This window comes from Pleurodeles waltl, chromosome 6 (assembly GCF_031143425.1).
Source record: "Pleurodeles waltl isolate 20211129_DDA chromosome 6, aPleWal1.hap1.20221129, whole genome shotgun sequence".
Taxonomy (NCBI): domain Eukaryota; kingdom Metazoa; phylum Chordata; class Amphibia; order Caudata; family Salamandridae; genus Pleurodeles; species Pleurodeles waltl.
Window position 1 is genome coordinate 1,258,845,357 of NC_090445.1, and position 22,250 is coordinate 1,258,867,606.

The 22,250-nt window shown below is 41.0% G+C and overlaps 1 protein-coding gene across 2 annotated transcripts in view; it reads right to left on the reverse strand.

Moving 5' to 3' along the window:
- The window catches only part of UNC5B (unc-5 netrin receptor B), a 409,451-nt gene that overhangs the window by 14,601 nt on the left and 372,600 nt on the right, over positions 1 to 22,250 (reverse strand). For both annotated transcript variants that reach the window (XM_069240569.1, XM_069240568.1), the window contains one exon: positions 10,970 to 11,134. In XM_069240569.1, coding sequence (XP_069096670.1) covers positions 10,970 to 11,134 — 165 coding nt within the window. The remainder of the gene's footprint in view (positions 1 to 10,969; positions 11,135 to 22,250) is intronic.

Consider the following 22,250-nt stretch of genomic DNA (forward strand, 5'->3'; position numbering starts at 1 on the left):
TCGAAAACCTTTTTGAGCTCTTCTGTTGCTTCCAGACCCAACAGCGGAAAAAATGTGAAGATAGTCACTATGCATAGAAACATCTGGGGTGCCAACTGATGGTGGTGGACAAGACCCAAAAAAAAGAAGAAGGAGGAAAGACAATTTTGTACCAAACAACTAGATGGTGAAAGAATGCAAAGCTTGTGAACCCAGAATAGGATTACTGTTGCAAAACACAAATTCTCAATACTCACTGGTACATTTGAGCACAATTGAAAATGTATTTTCTAGGTGTTTTAACCAAGGAGAAACATTTTTTGAAAATTGATATTTGCACAGTTTGATCAAATGCAAAAATGTGAAACTTCCAAATGAGCGTGCCCTATTCTTCAGATCCTATGAAAAAGGTAGTGATTGCAGGTCTAGGTTTCATGGCCCTGCCTGTCAAGCTCATGGGTAGGTGTTAAGTTTGGCAGGTGACTAACTACTCCCTCATTCTACTGGCCTTTCCAAGTAAACAGCCTATTTAGTCACATTCATATTAAATGAATGACAAGTTAGTCCACCTTATTTCTGGATCTACCCTGGGAGATACTAGGGACCTTACTTAAAGTTGGCTTGGTGAATGTTTCATCTCCTAATGAAGGCGATATTCCTCCTCCACCACAGTAGTGTAGTAACATCTGTGGTACTTGGAGTTTTTGGTCAGTAAAGAATATTTTTCTCTAACAAAAGGGCTGCTCTTCTCTCAGAGGAATTCTGAGATGGAAAATGAATGACCTGTGCCTATCTCTGCTGGAGGAGCATTTACAACTATAAGTGATTACTGAAAATGTGCCCTTAAAGTGAGGGCACATCATCAATGCCCTTTTCAAGACGTGATTATCAGCCATCATTCAGAACATAGTATGCTGGAATGTGTCTATTAAATATACTCTAACAGCTTCCTGTGCTTGTGGGCAGCAACATACACCACACAAGCATGTCTTTGAACTTTACACACCTCACTCAACATCTTCCAAATAGAACTTTCTACGATCAACATCCTTGACAGCATGTACTCAGCAAGAGTGCAAGACATAAGACTTTGTGGCGGTATGAGGGGTATGATGTATTATATCTGTTCTGCACTATGATACAGTCTCTACATTCTGTAACTTGTTTGCTTTGTCTATGTTAAGGACATAATACTTACCTTTCAAGGAACGTTTACTCTCCTTCCACTGTGGCAACAGTGTAAAAAATTGTGGTGGATCAGTCACCTACTTTGCCAGTAGTTACCTTTTTGCCTTACCAGGTTGGACAACCGAACCAGGGGAAGTCCTGAGAAAACCATGTGACCCAGGCCCACTGAATTAAAGGAAGGTTCTAATCGATTTTTCACTACCCAGAAAATAATGTAATAGATGATTAGGTGATATAGGGGGTAATTCTGACCCTGGCGGTCATTGACCGCCAGGGCCAACGACCACGGAAGCACCGCCAACAGGCTGGCGGTGCTTCCTGGCCAATTCTGACTGCGGCGGTAAAGCCGCGGTCAGAAAAGGGAAACCGGCGGTTTCCCGGCGGTTTTCCCGGCGGTTTTCCCGGCGGTTTTCCCCTGGCCAAATGAATCCTCCATGGCGGCGCTGCGAACGGGTGTCGTGGGGCCCCTGGGGGCCCCTGAACTGCCCATGCCACTGGCATGGGCAGTGCAGGGGCCCCCTAACAGGGCCCCATTAAGATTTTCAGTGTCTGCTTTGCAGACACTGAAAATCGCGACAGGTGCAACTGCACCCGTCGCACCCCAGCAAATCCGCCGGCTCCATTCGGAGCCGGCTTCATCTTTGCTGGGGCTTTCCCGCTGGGCCGGTGGGCGATCTTTTGAAGATCGCCCGCCGGCCCAGCGGGAAAGTTAGAATGCTCCCCGCGGTCATTCGACCGCGGAGCGGTGTTTGGGCGGTTTCCGCCCGGCGGGCGGTGCCCGCCGCCCGCCGGGGTCGGAATGACCCCCATAATCTGTTAAATCATTTAGATTTGTTAATACCCAATAAAATAGCTCAGATCAGCTCCAATTAATAGGTTTCCATAAGTGCCTCCAGCGCTCAGTTATTTTATTAGATCATGAAGTGGGGTAAATTCACTAAAAAATTCAAGTAGATAGATTTGTGTGGAGAATTGAATTATTTGAAATAGCACCATGAGGTGATTTCTATGTTCTCCATTATCTAATACACCATGATGATACTTGGATTTGTACCAATATTTTCTGTTTCTGCTAAATCATGCAGTGGTATGGTGTCATTTAAAGCTAGAACAATCTACAAATGCTACTTGTTCCAGTTCCAAGTAACAAATGTTCTAGTAGATCACATGGTAACCTAAATAATCTTTAGTGTTAGTATGATCTAAGATAATATTTCAATGTCTGAATTTTCTTACAGATTAGGAGGTGACTTGAAAGTAATCCAAAACATACATTATGAGTCTCTGATGTAATTGACCAATAAGTTACTTGTATGTGCATTCATTTTCAAAACTTAAGGTAGATCTTAAGCTGTATCAACACCAAACCTCTAACATTGCTTTATGCCAGCAATCTAGATCTTTTACATCATTCAAATGTTTTAAAATGGACTTAGAGGAGATCTTGGTTTGCTCCAAGGTTTGAATGTTCTTGTATGCCGTGAGATGGCTTGGGTGATCTGCTCCACACTGCATATATCAAAAGAGACAATTGGGTAACTTAGACCTTATCCACCATTTTAGTGACCTTGTAACTTATGCAGCAATTTGGATCTAAGTCTGAGCTAGATGAGCTCCAATGTTCATTATTCTAATACACAATGTTACCTGGATCTGTTTTAAAATGTAAATACACGAAGGGCTGATGGCATCCATTATTACTTTTTAATAGACCATAAGCTGTCCTAGGTTTGCTTATATGTGAATGTTTTAATAAATCACAAATTAAGATAGATCACTGATTTGAATATTTAAATAGAACTCTTTTTAACTCTGTAATGGGTTGTTAAATTTTTCTCTAGGTTAAACCCCCATCCTACTAGCAATAATGAAACGGAAGCTTGATTTTACCATTTGTGAACTTTGGAATCAGGCCTCGTCATGCCATAACAAATTCCAAATGTCACGTAAAGATTTAACTATCACATACTAAAAAACACAAAGGTTAGATCGAAATTGAATCTTGTTTGTTTATGAACAAATACACTTTGCTGTTGGTCTGTATGAAAGCTTTTAGCATGTGAGCATTAGAAATAGTGGCCCTAGTCGACGGCCTTTACAAGTGGCTCCATACTTCCACCACTATAAACAGCCTGCTTAAGATACAGAAAGCACCTCAGGGTAACACCCACCCTGCATCTTTAAAGTAATAATCAACATTGCAAGCATGTCAAGAGGCTGTAACTCGTTTTCTCAATAGAATATTTTTGCTTGTGTTGCTTTCTAGCTCATTGATGCCTGACACTATTACTGTTTGTGCCTTTTACTCTGAACTCTGCTGCTCTTAGCATGGCTTAGGTTCACTAGCAAACCTGCTGTTACCGTTATTTATGCACCTAAACAATGGCATCAGAAATATCTGGAGCATGAACTTTTGTCCAATGCATCAAACACCGATTGACGATGGAATTAATGTGCCTAGCCATTGTTACATAGACATTTGCAAGTTGGTGAATATAGAAAGCACCAGGGCATTTCGGTATCAATGTGGCCATTGGATCATTACATTTTCAGAAGTAGTAAAAAAGGTGAGGAAGGACTCGAAGCAACATTAGGAAAGATTCCGAACAGAATAAAAAGTCTATCCTCTATTAATAGTGCTAAAAGTCAAAAACTGTTTGGGTAGCTTTATAAAAGCAGCAAGCTAGGACGAGAATACTGATGTCCTTATTAGCTCCTCAGATATGAAAAAAGAAAAACCCAACAGTTATCCCAGAAGCATTAAAACTTGTTTGAGACCTGCAAAAATGCAACCTGAGAAACAGAATTATTGGGAAGCTATAACGATGGAGATAGTAAATCACCTCCTAACTGTGGTGTGCACTTCACCCAGAAAACTTCTAATGTATGTTCCACTGAAATATGAACTAATCTAGGACACTATGGTCCTAAGAGCATACATCCAAGGCAAATGCAAATAATTACCTATAGATGAATACAGGCATTGTGATATGCCACAATGCAAGGGGCACTTTCTACTGACGGATTTCTACCATGTGGCTATTTAATTTTTTCTCTGAGGACGTCCATCTCTCCATCTGCATTTTCCATTTTGATATAGAATCCGGGTGCTGTTCTTGTCAACACAGCCTTTTGGCTATATTGGTTATTATTTGTTGGCACCGATACTGGTGTCACATCCTCGTTATAATGAAAGTAAGGCAAATAATATTCCCCACTGAGTAATCATTTGTTAAAACTTTTATCACAAATAGTAATAGAGCAATAAATATATTCATGGCTTCCCAGTTCATCAACTCAACCTGACTCCGATTTATATTGCAGCCCTCAATATAAGGGCAAAAGGGTAATATACCCTATTAGCACCGCATGGCCATACTTGTGGCAGAATTCATGCTACACTGGATACACATAAAAAAACATTGAACTAAAAATGAATGAAGACTGTTCTTCTTTGTTGCGTCTACAGTCTCTTACCCTTCACTAAACGCAGAGGCAGAAAAATAAATACAAGAATAGATCTGATGCTGCAAAACCTGCTTAATATAAATAGAGTAGTACAGGCAGGTTTTCTGTGCCTGTCTGAGAACAACAGTAAAGCATGTACAGCTGTTTAAGTTATCAACACCAGAATAGTCACCGATATGTGTGTTCACTGCTGAGGCAATTTAGGGCCATATTTATACTTTTTGACGCAAAACTGCGCTAACGCAGTTTTGCGTCAAAAAAATTAGCGCCGGCTAACGCCATTCTGAAGCACCATGCGGGCGCCGTATTTATTCAATGACGTTAGCCGGCGTTAGCCGCCGGCGCTGCCTGGTGTGCGTGAAAAGAAAACGACGTACACCAGGCAGCGCCGGCGTAGGGGGATATGGAGCTTGGGCACCAAAAAATGGGGCAAGTCAGGCTGAGGCAAATTTTTCGCCTCAACCCGATTTGCGCCATTTTTTTCGACTCCCAACCCCCATTGAAATGACTCCTGTCTTAGCAAAGACAGGAGTCATGCCCCCTTGCCCAATGGCCATGCCCAGGGGACTTATGTCCCCTGGGCATGGTCATTGGGCATGGTGGCATGTAGGGGGGCACAAATCAGGCCCCCCTATGCCACAAAAAAATAAAATAAAAAAACTTACCTGAACTTACCTTAATGTCCCTGGGATGGGTCCCTCCAGCCTTGGGTGTCCTCCTGGGGTGGGCAAGGGTGGCAGGGGGTGTCCCTGGGGGCATGGGAGGGCACCTCTGTGCTCCTTCCGAGCCCACAGGTCCCTTAACGCCTGCCCTGACCAGGCGCTAAAAAACGGCGCAAAAGCGGCGGGACGTCATTTTTTTTGACCCACCCACTCCCGGGCGTGAATTTTGCCCGGGAGTGTAAATACGGCGCACATGCCTCGGAGTCAATTTTTTAGACGGGAACGCCTACCTTGCATATCATTAACGCAAAGTAGGTGTCCACGCAAAAAAATGACGCAAACTCCATGGACTTTGGCGCTAGACGCGTCTAACGCCAAAGTATAAATATGGAGTTAGTTTTGCGTCGGAATTGCGTCAAAAAAAACGACGCAATTCCGGCGCAAACAGAGTATAAATATGCCCCTTAGTGCCTACTATCTAGGAAAATCCCCCAATACACAAAAAAGTTGCTACCCTCGACATAGTTCATTATGTTCCCCTAAATACAAAGCATGAACTCAAAATCTCCTTCCAAGGAAACAGTACTGCTTCTCTAGCTCCCTGTCTAAAGCCAATTTCCCTGGTTATATCTTTGATTTTAAAATGTATATGGACTTTCATGTCAAATCGTTAATCACATTTTGTTAGTATTATTTGACGCTGGTTCATCAGGTTTGTATTAAGAAGGAATTATCACAGGATAAATCAGTAGCTCTAGGATAGAGTTGTCATATCCTTGTTGTCTCGAAACACTTTTGAAGACTTTTACAATATTTATAAAATTCTGCCATTAGAGCACTTACAGCTGTGTCCACGTTGGACCACATCCTGCTCTTAGCTCAAGACATGGTAGAGACTGTAAACCCCTAACAATATCCTATTAGGCTATAAATGGATCAGTGCTACTTCATATTCACGAAAGGGTTAACCAATAAAAAAATCGATCCTCCAGGAGCAACCAATGATCTAAGGCTAAAAAATATTTGTCTGTCCCGAAATTTTCTCATGGAAAGGCACATGAAAGGTAATGTGTGTAAAAGGTGGTCAAACAGACGATATTACATGCCAATGTTTAAGAAGCCGCAAAAGGTTGTATGTCACTATGTTGTGTATTTATATTGACATGCAATAATACTGTATTCATAATATCGACTACCAGCTTATCACTTAGGGAATCATACTTAGTGAAGTATTGTTTCACCAGTATAAGTGGTGTCTCCCAGACCCCGGGTGGCTCCTGCCGAAAGACCACGATAAAGGATGGTTCCTAAGGGAGGCCCGAGATACCAGTTGTCTTACTACCAACATTCAGAAACTGCACTTGTGGGCATTTTAACTCGCATGCAGTCCTTGAGGGTCAGACTCTGCTATTCTTCTGGTGTCTGGGTGGATGGTGTGGCTGTTGGCCTCCAGCTTGAGGCATTTTGTACCTGAGCTTGTCTGAGTAGAGGAGTGGGGAAGGGCCAATAGTCACCATTCACCTCATAGCTCCCCTGCAGGAGCAGGGGACTATCACTTGCCTAAGGGCCTGCAGGAGTCTTTTAAGGAATTAAAAGCTAGTCCTGGTTTTATGTAGCTTCCTGCAGTTCCAAGATGGGTATTTTTTGCATTTTTCTCCAATCCTGAATGGCTCCTGTGAATTTTATGTTGTTTCCTTTTCCAAACCCTGTTTAAAAAACTCCCTTTCTTCCTGTTCACGGATCCTCTACTCACCCATAGTAATTTTTGGTGAGTTCAATAGTCCCCTTTTATGTAATTTTTGCACCTGATTCTTTCCTTGAGCTTTTGGAGAGTCGTAAGTCTGGTAACTGACTTCAAAGACCACAGTCTTCCACCTCCTAGCAGTTGTGGGCAGCTGGCTTTTCTTCCAGTTGTGACCCTTCATGCAGACACCTCTCTTTTACATGTTACGCTTATTGTGGAAAGGCATTGTGGCTTTAAGATGGATTCGTCCTTACCTAGGACTGTCCAGATACCGGAATTGAAACAAACATCAGCTCTCAGTCCTTGACAACTATAGATTTACTATTCTTAACTCCACTTCACTTACCTTGACAATAAGCAGATATTTTATGGGTACAATATTATTGCAAGTTAATATAAAAAGCCTGATACAGTAACAGGACCTCGAAAACCACTGAAGGTTTAGTAAAATGATCAAAACAGCTCTGCTACAAAATGTTACAATTCGAAGGGCGCCTGAAATAGTGTTAAGATGCCTATTATGGCTGCTAGCTCTGCTCTGCAGGAATAATATATCGGTAGGTTGGGCTGTGCTACACCACCTGGCTTCATGCTTCATTTGTTACAGGATAGAAATAGACTGCCCTGCTCTTGTGGCAATCCTACATAATTAATGTTCTTAAATCCCCAAACTAACCACGTTCAAAATGTATTTTGCTGTATTATTTACTCCTATTGGAGTGAAATAGGACATTGCACACCAGTTTTTTGGAATGTGCCTATTTTATTGCTAAATTTAAGTCAATTCGTGACTTGTTGTGCTAATTACAGTGTAGTTTGAGTGCCACACAAACCACTGAGCACTTGAATCCATCTCTGATGACATCCTTGAACTGAACAGGTTAACTGTTGAACACAGAGATTTGTGTTCCTATTGAAATCCTAACTGAATGATTAATGTACCGCTTTAACACCATTTGAAAGCTATTTTAATTAAATATGCACCTTTACGCATCTTAACATGGTTATTGTGCTGTCAATGCAGATTGTGCATTCATTGAATAATAGAACACTTGCAGGTGTTGAAACAAGCAATTTGCAGGATAAAAAAAATCTATCGGGCACGTATGTTGGCATTTCTCAGTATCCATGCAACATAGTTTGCAAATTTTTAAAATTACACTTAAAAAAAAAATGTATTCTGAAGGTCTTGGGGCCATATTTATACTTTTTGATGCACAACTGCGCCAACACAGTTGTGCGGAATTTTTTTTACCGCCGGCTAGCGCCATTCCAACGCGCCATGCGGGTGCCTTATTTATGGAATGACGTTAGCCGGCTCTGCGGACTAGTCTGTGTAAAAAAAAATGACTCACACCAGGCAGCGCCGGCGTATGGAAAAATGGGGGTTGTGCGTCAAAAAATGGTACACGTCAGGTCTGAGGCAAAAATCAGGCCTCAAAATGGACTTGTGCCATTTTTGTTTATGCCCATCCTCCATTGACATGACTCCTGTCTTAGCAAAGACAGGAGTCATGCCCCCTTGCCCAATGGCCATGCCCAGGGGACTTCTGTCCCCTGGGCATGGTCATTGGGCATAGTGGCATGTAGGGGGGCCCAAATCTGGCCCCCCCATGCCACTTAAAAAAAATGAAAAAAATACTTACCCCAACTTACTTCAACTTCCCTGGAATGGGTCCCTTGGGTGTCCTCCTGGGGTGGGCAAGGGTGGCAGGGGGTGTCCCTGGGGGCAAGGGAGGACACCTCTGGGCTCCTTCCGAAACCACAGGTCCCTTAACGCCTGCCCTGACCCAGGCGTTAAAAAACGGCGCCCATCAGGCTGTGCGCCGTTTTTTAAGGCCCACCCCCTCCTGTGCGTCAAAATGAGTATAAATAAGGCGCACAGGCCTTAAAGTCATTTTTTGGAAGGGAACGCCTACCTTGCATTTCATTAACGCAAGGCAGGTTCCCCCTTCCAAAAAATGATGCACATGGTGGGATTTTGACGTTCGCGGGGTCGGACGTCAAAGTATAAATATGGGGCAGGGTTTGCGCCGAATGTGCGGCAAAATTTTTGACGCACATTTGGCGCAAGCAGAGTATAAATATGTCCCTGTGAAATACAATAAGTTGGATGTCTGAGTCCCTTACTCTTTGTCCACCAGCAAAATTGGAGAGACATGGCCATCACATATTGTGGCACCTTAGGACCCATGCCTCATATTAATGAGCAGTGGTTAGCCCATTGTGTTAGACTGGTTATACAGCAGCATACAATTGGTTGCTTTATGCAAGTTTCAATGCTGTACTGAATGAGAACCCACTCCTGACATCAAGGCTCCTCAACATTTAAAGAGACAGGCATCATAAGAGTGTTTCCTGTGGGTGCTAGGTTACCTTGAGGATCCAGCGATCTGCAAGACTTGTCAATTCACAAATGAAGAAAGGAGACAATGCTTAAGAGGGAGCCAAGTGTAAGTAGCCTTAAATTTCTCTGTGGCCAAACACCTACGGCCTGAATAGGAGTGATGTGCAGAATTTCTTCCCCCGACTAGTATCGCTCCACATGTTTACACCTATCATGAGTTAAATCCCACAGAAATGGAGAGTAATTGTGCGATCCAGTTTTACCAGGTGGACCTCCAGACAGAATTCACAAAGTCATCGAGTTTAATGCACACATTTACCACTTGCTCTAAGCAGGTTCTAAATGTGTGTGTGGGACCAGTGTGAGGTGAGGGGTGGTACAATGGAAGAAGGGGAGGGTGGTTGAGGGAAGCCGATAAGGTGGCCTGACAGAGGGGAGCATTACATGATCACCTCATGCTTTGAAAGGGGGTTGATAAGGAGTATAGGCCCGGTATTACTGCAGCTCATTTACAAGGTGATTTTACTGACCAGATTTTCGATCTGACAAAATCAGGCTACTTATATTTCGATGGAGCATTTCCCACCCAATGATAGTGCTCGATTCATCTCCTACTCAGAGCCTTAACAGTGAGGAGCTGCAACCATGCTGAATCCTCTGCGTCTTCAGAAGCCACAAAGAAATGTGGGGTGATGTCAAGTAGCCTTGCTTCAACACATTTGGGTCTTACCATTAGCCCTATGTATTTATTTAATCCATGTAGCGCCTTACCTCTCACGTGTGGCACGCACACATTTACAAATAATTGAAGCAGTATCGTTTTTGACTACAAGTTATACACAGGAGTTCAAATCTCAGCCAAAACATAGGGAACAAGGTGTACTGGTTTAATTTATCCCGACATTAGTCCGTTCCAGAAATAGACTGCTACAGCACTAAATAATTTATATCAGAATTCACCTGTGAAGCCAGTTTTAAAAACACTTAGTTGTCTTGTTTTGAAGGCTATTTTTATATTAATAGAGCATCGGATTACACAGAGTTTATTTCTGGAAACTTTGTGATGTTGTTTTCTGTTTTAGGAGGCATGCGCTAAATACATGGATCAGAGACCCAACTAGATTGATTTCTGCTAATAAAATCTGGGTCTATTCTTAATCCTTGACTTGATTTTACTCTTAGTTTTGTTACCACATCTGATAGAAACTGGGACGTTTTCATATAAATGATTTTCAATTGGATGAATTAATGATTATTTGTAGTTAAACCTGCCTCAGATTCTGTATCTTACTGTATGCACCATGCCAGAGAGACAATGACGCTTTTCAGAAGACATAATTAAATACAATCTCTTGTATTGTCAATGGTCCATTCCCCATGTTATAATCTAGCAAGAGAGTTTGCTAGAATGTATATCAGTATTCTATGTATGTGCAGTTGTTTAGTGAGCGCTGTACAGGCTGAAAGGCAGAGATCCAGTCAATGAGTGACTGGAGGAGAAGTTCTGAGAGTGGAGTTTGATCTCTATTCTTGATATTTCAGCATTAGAGCCTTCACTGTGCACACATGTGCCTCACTCACCTCATTTAGCACGGAGTGCAGCTGGAATATCTGCCCCTCCCCTTCCACCTGCCGCACACAAATTTTGCAGGTGAGCTCAGTGGTGGTGAGGCTGCTTCTCTCCAGCATGAACGTGCAGTGCAGCGCCCTCTGGCTGCCACTCCAGATGTGATAAAAGGGAATTTCCTGCAACGAGAAGGGCATTTATGTACAGTTGTCATGAAAGTTTTCTACTTGAACCGATGAGAAGTGACTGCAACTAAGCAGTGGTACTGCGTCTGTGTGAACTCACAGTCATAAACCGCTCAATGGTACAAATATTATATCTGTGCAGTTACAAATTTATAATGGTCAATCATTCACATGTTATCAGTGCATGGCCCCTCACTTAAACAAAGCAAAAACCTAGGGATCAAAACAAAAGAAAATCATTACAAAGCAACAACTTAGGGAATGAGCAACAGAAATGACTGCAGCAAGCAGTGTTTAAAATCTAACTACAACTATAGAGTAAACATCACTATTAAAACCCTGTCTGTGAAGAAACAGTCTTAAACTGACCAGTGCACAAAAAGAGCATCTGTGCAGACCACCAGCCTTAAAATGGGCATTAACATAAACTGCATATCAATGAAAAGGTATGTCTTAAACTGAGCACCAATACAAACTGAATATCAACGCAGAGTGACAGTCTTAAACTGTATTCAATACAAACTCTGTAAAGATGCAGAGTGACACTCTTACATCTATACATCATTGCTGAGTTTTATATTATAAGGAGCATCAATACAGCTATACGAATGCAGAGAGGCAATCATAAAGTGAGCAACACTATAAACTATAAATCAGTGCAGAGTGATAATCTTAAATTGAGTTTTGGTAGAAAAAGTGCTTATTTGAGTCAGTGGTTGCCAGTGGGGGGTACCGACACTCATTTTTAGGCACCAGCATTTATTTTTCTTCACCAAGCATTTACCGAGAGCAAGAGAGGGAAAAAATAAAACAGTAACACAGAAGAAGAGAAAGACGGGAAACCGCCATAACAGGAGAAAGAAGGAACCTGCGAGAGTGAAATAAAGTGGCAGGGAATGCCTTCTAGTGAATAAAATAGGCATAAGGTGGGATAAACACTATGCAGTCTTGGTATTGGGCACACCAACATTTAATTGCACTGGCTACAGACTTCTAAGCAGAGCTTTGGACATTGACACTCATCCTTTTACAAACTAAGCACTGGGTAGAAACAGTGTTCCCCAGCTAAATTACAACATTAAATTCAGCAAACATTAAAAAACAATATATCACTGAATATCCATAACCAAAAACTGTGGGTGTTGAAAGGAGCATGTCAGGCTAGCGACACAGCCTTACAAAGGGTAATAGTACAGTGTACATTCTTTCCCTTAATTTAAAGGCTAACGGTACAGTGTGCCCTCTTTCCCTTCATGTAAAGGGTAATGGTGCATAATGGTGCAGTGTGCCCTCGTTCCCTTCATGTAAAGGGTAATGGTGCAGTGTGCCCTCTTTCCCTTCATGTAAAGGGTAATGGTGCATAATGGTGCAGTGTGCCCTCGTTCCCTTCATGTAAAGGGTAATGGTGCAGTGTGCCCTCGTTCCCTTCATGTAAAGGTAATGGTTCAGTGTGCCCTCTTTCCCTTCATGTAAAGGGTAATGGTGCAGTGTGCCCTCGTTCCCTTCATGTAAAGGTAATGGTGCAGTGCCCCCTCTTTCCCTTCATGTAAAGGGTAATGGTGCAGTGTGCCCTCTTTCCCTTCATGTAAAGGGTAATGGTGCAGTGTGCCCTCGTTCCCTTCATGTAAAGGGTAATGGTGCATTGTGCCCTCTTTCCCTTCATGTAAAGGGTAATGGTGCAGTGTGCCCTCTTTCCCTTCATGTAAAGGGTAATGGTACAGTGCGCCCTCTTTCCCTTTATTTAAAGGCTATGCTGCAGCGTGCTTTCTTTCCCTTTGATATAAAGGGTAATAGTGCAATGCGCATTCTCTCCCTCCATTTAAAGGGTAACGGTGCAGAGTGCACTCTTTTTCTTCATTTAAAGGGAATGGTACAGCATACTCTCTTTCGCTTTCATTTAAAGAGTAATAGTGGGGGGCAAGGTCTCGACACCAACAAAGATGGCAGTGCCTTGTTGAGCTCCGATGGACGTGGGAGCACTTCTGAGACCGTTTTGCTGCATACCTAACTGAGATTAACATGCATCTCCTTCTGAGGCTTCGTTGAGTCACCAGATCTATTTTCAAACACTGTAAATGCCATTAGAATGCGCGGCTAGTCCCAGGGATTTCTCTTCATAGAGGAACATTGCAACCACTGTTTTGAAAGATAGTGGGTGCGCCTCCTCACAAATTGTTGCATTTGGAGTTTGTGTGCTCGAGTAATAATATAGTAGTTTAATATGACAATTATAAACATTTGGGCTCAAATTACAGATCAATAACTTTAAGGTCATTTCACTCTTCACACTGAGAGAGCGTAGCTTATAAAATCTATATTAACATGAAATGTTTATGAACTAATGTGTGATAATGCCGTATAGAAATTGTACTAGTATATTTTGCTAAAACGTGCACTTGAAATGTGACCACGGGGAGTGGCCGCCGATGTATATGGGGACTAATGAAAATGACTAATGCCTATGAATATTTGTATTAAAGAATGGTTTTATACTAATTATTAATGATTATGTTATTAAAGTTTGCTAAATAAATCTTGTAGGCCTTACGTTAGCATGAGCCGAAGCTTAGCTGCCTGGCTCTCATATTAAATGTGTTTTTCTAACGTGCAGTATGCTGACTCGCAAAAGGACATGACCTCTTGTTTTCTTCAAACTAGAAGCTGAACGTAACCATAGTGGATCCGTTCTCATGAAATTCATATTGCTTGTAGAAATGGTTTAGCCAAAATGCAACAGTGTAGATTATTATAATGTACAGGGTCGTTTAAACCGGTGAAGACAATGGAGCTACTGACCAAAAGATGTGCAAAGAATTACAGAAGTATGAAATCATACCAGACGTGCTACCTCTGAAGACGTCAATCATGTGGACCAATAAAACGCTTGTGAACCGTTGTGGGGTGACAAATTTGATGAGCTAATTCAAAGTTAATTGGGTAGAGATAGTGGGGTACAACCCCTTAGCCAATTAGATTTTAGGGGAATGAATAATGAAAAAGGGATAAAAACCCATGACACGGGGAGCGGAGAGAGAGGTGTTAGGGAATGCTATTGATTTTATCCAGAAACTCTGTCACTCCGTTTTGGTGACTTATATGGTTTTAATTAAACCATCCTTCATTAGATTGCCCATTTTACACTTTGCCTCCTTATGAGGGAAGTGGCCCTTTTTGCCCCAGACCTGAGTTTTGACTGATGGAGAATCAACTGATGTCCTGAAGACAAAGACTGAACCTGAGTGCTGACCCAAACCTTGGGGTAACTATGACAATGAAATTGTGATTTGTCTGTTTGCTTTTCCTTTCTAGGTACCAACTGTTTACTTTTGACAGAGACCATAGCTAGATGTTTTCCAAATTGGTGTTCTAAATTGTTTTGCATTAAGCCCAACATGCCAATGCTAATCAGTGGTTAGGACAGGTGTTCACTAAACTGACGCAAATAGACAAACAACTGAATCTATGCTTTATTGAATCGACGCGTTAATGATGCTCTGCTAAAGTTGATCTATGTTCACGCCGTGTTATGTCTTGATGTTTATGATTCTTGCCTTAATTAAATCTTATCAGAGTTGCCATATTGTGACTATGCTATTTTGTTTCTTGGTTTTGAGATTAACACACTTGCTCATAGAATTGTAATTAATAGGGAATAAAACACATAAAATTCTACTAAACTGGTGTGGTTATTCATGACTGCCAAGTTATGGTGGTGTCTTGAATTGATTGATGTCTTTGACTAAAGTGAAATGCATTTTTTAAATAAATATTGATGACATTATTGACGTATTGATTGACATATTGATTAGCTATCTCATCCTAAGGTGTCTCTCAACTGGGTCAAAAGATTCATTGGCCTAAATTGAGTCCTGATGTGTAATAAATTATCATAAAGGGACGCGTTAGCAACATCACAAATGGCGAGCACTCTTCCACATATCACTATGCTGCCTTAACACAGTGCTTCTCTTTATATTATTCAACTGGCTTCTGAACTATAATATAACTACTAAGAGCTGATGTGACATCCTATCAATGTCATTTACGTTTTCTTGAAAATGTTATGTCTCTTAGATTTTCTGCCTCATAACCTACTTTTTATGAGAATGTTGCCTGTTTGACAAGAAGATAATTAAAAAAGCTCTTTCAATGCTTAGTCATTGTGCCCGTATTTCAAGTTCTTACTCCGTTATTAACTAACTCACATGTGCTATTTGCCTTTCTATCATATATGGGGAAAATAGAAATCTCCAGCTTTCCAGTACCTCCAGTAATGTTTTTCCGTCAGACTCAGGTGCTGATCGTACTGATATGGGTGACGCTCTTTCTCAGAAATCTGAGTCTCACTCAGGTGCCATTCCAAAAGCTTTTTCAACAAGTAAAGTGTTGGCAGGATCTAATAAGAGGCCTAAAAAAGATCCCTCATCCCCAGTGAAGTCAACCCCCATATCTGTGGATATGATTCTTGAAGAAGTATGTGCCCTGAAAACCTTCATGGAAGAAACTATCAAAACACTGCAACAATTAGCTGATAAATGGTTTTCTCTATAGTCGAGTTTTACAGGTAGAACAAAAAACAGACACTCTGCAACTTGAAACTTTGCATATTTTCCACCTAGGATCACAAATTGCTCTACTTAAAAAACACATCAAAGACCTTGAAAATCGAAACCACTGAAATAACTGGTGCATATGTTAACTTCCAGAAAACACAGAAGGTTCCGAGCTGACCACCTTTTTTTAATCTTTTCTACCAAAACTTCCAGATATATTCACCCCTCTTAACATACAGTGGGCACACAGTCTTGGTCCCAAAGTTTCTAAAAAGCCAAGATGAGTTATTCTGTTCTTCTTGTAATACATAGATCTACTACAAATTATGACTGCAGTTAAAATTAAAAAACAAATTACTTGGGCTGGTCAGAGATTGTTCTCACAAGATGTAGCTAAAGTTACTGCAGATCACTGAAAATAAAATCCTAGAGATGCATCCTCAGTTGAGAGCCATGAATGTTAGATTTGTTCTTATCCATCCTTGCCTAATGTGCCATAAAGGGACAAACAACGTTTGAGGACCCCACTGTACTTAAAAGATTTCTTCAACAACACGGAGGAAAAAATATGGACACCTCAGGAATTACTTAAATTCAATATTGTTTCTTTTAACTATTTTCTTTTACAATAGTACCTAATTATTGGTTTATCTTACGTTCAATTGTCATAATGTCTTTTCGCTTGCTCTCAACAAATTTTGATTCCATATTGTCTTTTTCCTATAATATAGGTATGTGTCTCCAGGCCCCAGTCCCACAAGGCCTCTCTTATCTATGATGGCTTCATCCAAGTCAAGGCCATCCCATCATCCTTTGGAGTCCAGGTGTTGTCGCCATCACCTCACGGTGTTGCCACCCTCCCTCTAATTTCTATGTTTTTCAGTCATCATATGTATGACTTGTACTGCCTTTTGATTTTCTATTTTACTGTTGCCTTACTGATGTTTCTTTCTATGGTTCCACTCTCTTCTCTTTTCTTTCCTCCGTCTCATCCTACCATCCCATTTTTCTCTCAATTCTTAATGAACAAAACTTTTTTTCTCTTCGTTATATCATTCAATCATTTGTTAATCTTGTTATTATAGACATACTAATTGTACATGCTTCTGTTTTAGTAGTTAACTCAGGGTTGTCACAAGGGATATTAGATAGTTAAGTAACCCTATTAAGCAGCAGAGAGTGTTATCCCATTTAGCTAGATTAAAAACGGATGTTGTATAATTACAACAGTTACACCTTTCCGAGCTGGAAGTTGCCAAATTAAAAAGATGTTGGGTGGGTAAGGTGTTTGCTTCCCTTGCTCTAGGGAAAATGAATGAAGTAATAATTCTTTGCCACAAAAAGTTACATATTAAAATTGTTCACCAAAAATATGACTCAGATAGTCGATGGATTGTTGTTAAACTTCTTGTTGATAATATACGACTAACTATTTTTAATGTTTACAGTTCAGTTTCTGTTGATAATACTTTTTGGACCACAATTTCTGATAGACTGCTTTTATGTTATGATGATGATATTACATTTGGACGAGATTGCAACCAAATTCATGACTCTATTAGATAGAAATTCAACAGTCAAGTTTGTTCACACTAAAATGCACTCAATTCAAATCTTACATTCAACATAAATCATTAGTTGACAGTTCGAGATTATCTCATCAAGATATCAGGGAATATACATTTTATTTTGCCACACACCATTCAAAAATCCTGTATAGACTATCTTTTTTTTCAGCAAATCACTGGCCAAACATGTCCTTCACTCTGACACAGGACCAATTCTGATATCAGAGCATGCTCCAGAATATATACTGACATTGACCTTATGCCCTTCTCCCCCTGTACAGGTAGATAGCGCTTTAACAATTCAATACTTTCAGATAAAATCTTCACATCTCAACTTGAACCCTTTACTTCTGAATTGTTGTTATTAACAATGAACCTGACTCCTCCTTTGGCATGCTTTGGGATTCTTTTAAAGGAGCAACAACAGGGTTTATAATAAATTATGCCCCCTCAAAAGATTAAGGCGGTCATCCTGACCGCGGCGGTCGGCAGTCGCCGCCCGCCAAGCGGTTCCCGCCGAAAGACCGCACCGCGGTGAAAAGACCGCGGCGGTCATTCCGGCTTTCCCGCTGGGCCGGCGGGCGACCGCCAGAAGACCGCCGGCCGGCCCGGCGGGACAGCCCCTTCAACAATGAAGCCGGCTCGGAATGGAGCCGGCGGAGTTGAAGGGGTGCGACGGGTGCAGTGGCACCCGTCGCGATTTTCACTGTCTGCTAAGCAGACAGTGAAAATCTTTGTGGGGCCCTGTTAGGGGGCCCCTGCACTGCCCATGCCAGTGGCATGGGCAGTGCAGGGGCCCCCAGGGGCCCCACGGCACCCGTTCCCGCCATCCTGGTTCCGGCGGTGGACACCGCCAGAAACAGGCTGGCGGTAAGGGGGTTGGAATCCCCATGGCGGTCCTGCAAGCAGCGCCGCCATGGCGGGTTCCCTGGGCCAGCGGGAAACTGGCGGAAAACCGCCGGCTCCCCTTTTCCGACCGCGGCTTTACCGCCACGGTCAGAATAGCCAAGGAAGCACCGCCAGCCTGTTGGCGGTGCTTCCGCCGCACTCCGCCATGGCGGTCATGGACCGCCAAGGTCAGAATGACCCCCTAAATCAATGGAAATCCAATCAAATCAACAACATGATAAAGTTAGAAAATTGGAACACACATACTAACACACAAAAATGAGATTTCCTTACACTAGCTTATTTATGCTAAAATCACTTTAATGAGGTAATTACTAATGTTTCTTCTTCTTTCCTTCTAAAGAACAGTGTACGTTATTATGGGGGTCAAAATAGAATTGGGAAATTACTTAGGAACTACTTAAAAATCAGAAAAGACAGACGCAGAATAGAATGCCTATGAAATAATACAGGGACTATTCTTTATAAAGATATATTGAGTGAATTTGTTAACTTTATACAAATGTATATACTCTAGAAACTCAGCCAACACAATCAGATTTGATCAACTACTTCCAATCCCCTGTTTCCCCTACTCCTCAACATATTGATTTCACTTCACTAGAGACTGGTATTTCACTCTCAGAAATTACCCATGTACTCTCTACACTACGCAGGGGTAAAGCCCATGGGCCTGATGGCTTTATCATTGAATTCTATAGTCATTTTGCAAAGCTTCTCCTCCTCAACCTCTTACCTTGATTTAACTCTTTCATCACTAAAGGTGCCTCTCAAGATTATTTCCAAGAAGCCACAATTTGCTTAATTCCAAAAGATAACACAGATCTCACATTATGTCAAAACTAGCAACCCATTTCTTTAGTTAATACGGATTATAACATTTTTGCAAAACGTTTAGTACTACGAATTGTCCCTAGTCTGCCTGACCTCAGAGGCCCAGAGCAATCTGGTTTTGTTAAAAGTCGATTAGCCTGTGACAATGCTTAATTCTTTCAATGGCTTAAGTAAGGCCTCTACACTAGACTATCCTATTGCTGCTATTGCCTTGGACGCTGTGAAGGCTTTTGAAAGAATCAGTTGGGATTTTATGTTTCAGGCACTAAATTGGATTGGATTTCCATCAAAGTTGATTGCTTTCATTTCTGTGCTCTACAGTGGCCCAAAAGCTACAATTTCTGTTAATGGTATGCTATCAGTTTACTCCCTTTATTTCAGGGAGTACGTCATGTTTGCCCTTTATCAACTCTTTTATTTATTATTGTACTGGAACACTTTCTTACCAAAATCAGACAAGATAATCTCATATCTGGCTTTCAAATTAGGTTGCAACAAATCAAGTTGTCAATCCATGCTGATAATCTCCTCGTTTATTGTTCTAATCCTACAGCTTCCCTCTCTCCTTTTCTTCAACAAGCAACTCTTTTTCACACCTGCTAGGATACCGCCTTAATACTGATAAATTTGAGGTTTTGCCATTAAAATATTTTGTGTAATAGACAACTTTTTTGCACACAGTAGAGTCACTTGGCAGCCTTCCAAAACAAAATAAAATATGTAAAGCTGTGGTTCTCACATACCATTAAAGATATTTTAAAAGTATACTTTGATTCTATTACCAAGACATTCAATGATACTTTTTTCTCATTGGCATCCACTTTTTCTATGTTGGTGGGGCAGGACCGACTCTATCAAAATGATGTTCTCTCCTATGATATTATATGTCATTGCCATGATTCCAATCCATATTCGTGTTTATTACATCAAGAAAATAGACTCTATTTTATCAACATGTCTTTGGACAGGCAAATCTATTCTTACAGCTCTGTTTTGTTAATCTAGGTCTCAATTTCCCAGATTTAAAAAAATATCATCATGCCTTTTCTTTAAAACAGATCTCCAATGTGTCACTTCTGACCTTCCACTACATCTTCCTCTGTAGCTACAGATAAAGAAATATTTTATTTCTCCTTTTGACTTGAAGGAAATGCTTGCCTTCACAACAACTATCTCTCAATTACATGCTCCAGTTATTTCTCACTCATGCATCATTTTAACACCTCTTCCTTATTCAATATACCTCCTCAGTCACTACATTCCAACATCAACCTATAGGGCATATAAATTACTACAAATTCAGAATTGTTCCACATAGTAGAGAAACTTTGCAAACTAAAGGATTGTGTTGGTGGTCACATCTTTTTAGTGACGATCAACTTCTATCTGTTTCCAATCTAAATTTTCCCACCCATTCACTCTCCGGTCACAATCTGAACTTGGGCATACAACATCAATCAATAGAATTCCACATTACCTCTTACATTTTATCCTCCCCCCATTGCAATTACACCTTTTCCATCATTAACAGCTAACCATTCAGCGTCTATTTTTTATAAATCATTATGCGTTCCTTTAGATAGAACCAAATCAAAGATTAAATTGGCTTGGGAAAAAAAATTAATGGACTTTTGACCGCTCCCTTATGGGACAAGATGTGGCTTTATCTTCACAAAACTACCCGGGCTGTGAGCACTACACAAACCTTTTACCTTGTCCACAATTGTTTGTTGTTTACTCCTACGACTATCAACTCTTTTTCCCAACTGCAAACCCATCCTGTTGGTCTTATTCAGGTTCAAATGCTGATTTAAAACATATGTTAGTAAAATGTCCATCTGTTCTCTGGTTTTGGAAAATTGGTTTGGCACCAAATCGACAAGATCCTTAAAGTCGCTATCGCTTTTTCCTTAACTAATATCTTTCTGGGTAGTTTGGCTCCTCTGGTTTAACTTCAACCCAGAATCTAAACTGACAGATTTATTGCTGGCTGTTTCTTTTCATTTAATAAAATCCAACTGGAAACATGCACATAGTGTTACTTTTAAGTCCTGGTGGAATGTCATTTGCTTCCATCATAGACTGGAGACCTACTATATCTCTCCTATAACCTTAGCTATTAAAAGAGACCGTAAATGGTTTCCACTAACTACATATTTATACTAAACACTTGTTAATGAAATTATTGTTGTACCTGGTTAAGTAAGGAAACCACCTTGAATGCATCCTCTCCACCTTTTGAATTATATATTAGCACATGATGTATTTATAATGCCTACAGTTTTATTCAAAGTTTCCCTCCTCACTTTTATAATGTAAGTATATATTTCTCCCTTTCCCTTTGTTCCTTCCCCCTACTCCTCATTTATTTCCATACCATTTTAGAGCGTAGAGGCTATATTTGTCACCACTTACACCTTTTTTTACAATATTTACTTGATGTATTGTACTTTAAGCGTATACCTTTTGTTCTATTCCTTATTTCATAACTTATGTTATTTATTGACTTGCTGTTTTTTTTATATTCTCAATAAACAAACTTATTTAAAAAAGGTAGTGGTGCAGTGCACCATCTTTCCTTCCATTTAAAGGGTAATGGTACTGTGTGCCCTTTTTAACTTCATTTAAAAACTAATGGTACAGCATGCTCGCTTTACCTTTCAGTTAAAGGGTAATAGTGCAGTGCACCCTCTTTCCCTTCATTTAAAGGGTAATGGCACAATGCACCCTTTTTATCTTCATTTAAAGTGTAATGGTTCAGTGGAGAAGTGTGGCACAATGTTTAGAGTGGCAGAACCTAATGCAGAGAGCTTGCCTGGGACCAGGGTTCAATTCCTGCCTTGGTGGGTCTTGGGCTCATTTCCCTTGGACCAGATAATTCTTTCCTTGCTGCCTAATCTGATTAATGGGTCCCACTCTGTAACTCTGGGCAATAGCTTGGTTAATCTCCACAACATCCCTGACAGCACTTGTATGCCTGGCTTCACCCTGTGGGTTGCCCAGGAGTGGGTGCCTCACAGGGAAAAGCCAGGAGGGGGTTCCACATCGGTATGCACACAGTGCCTTGAGACCCTAATGGGTGAGTAGTGCGCTATACAAGTGCACAGTTTAAGTGTACCCTCTTTCCTTCATTTATTTGAACAACATATAATTGTTAAAGGTAAAGTGCTGAGCAAGTATGCTACACCGACAGTATAACTGCAAGCATTTCCCACGCTGCTCTGTAAATGTGTCTCAATATTTTTC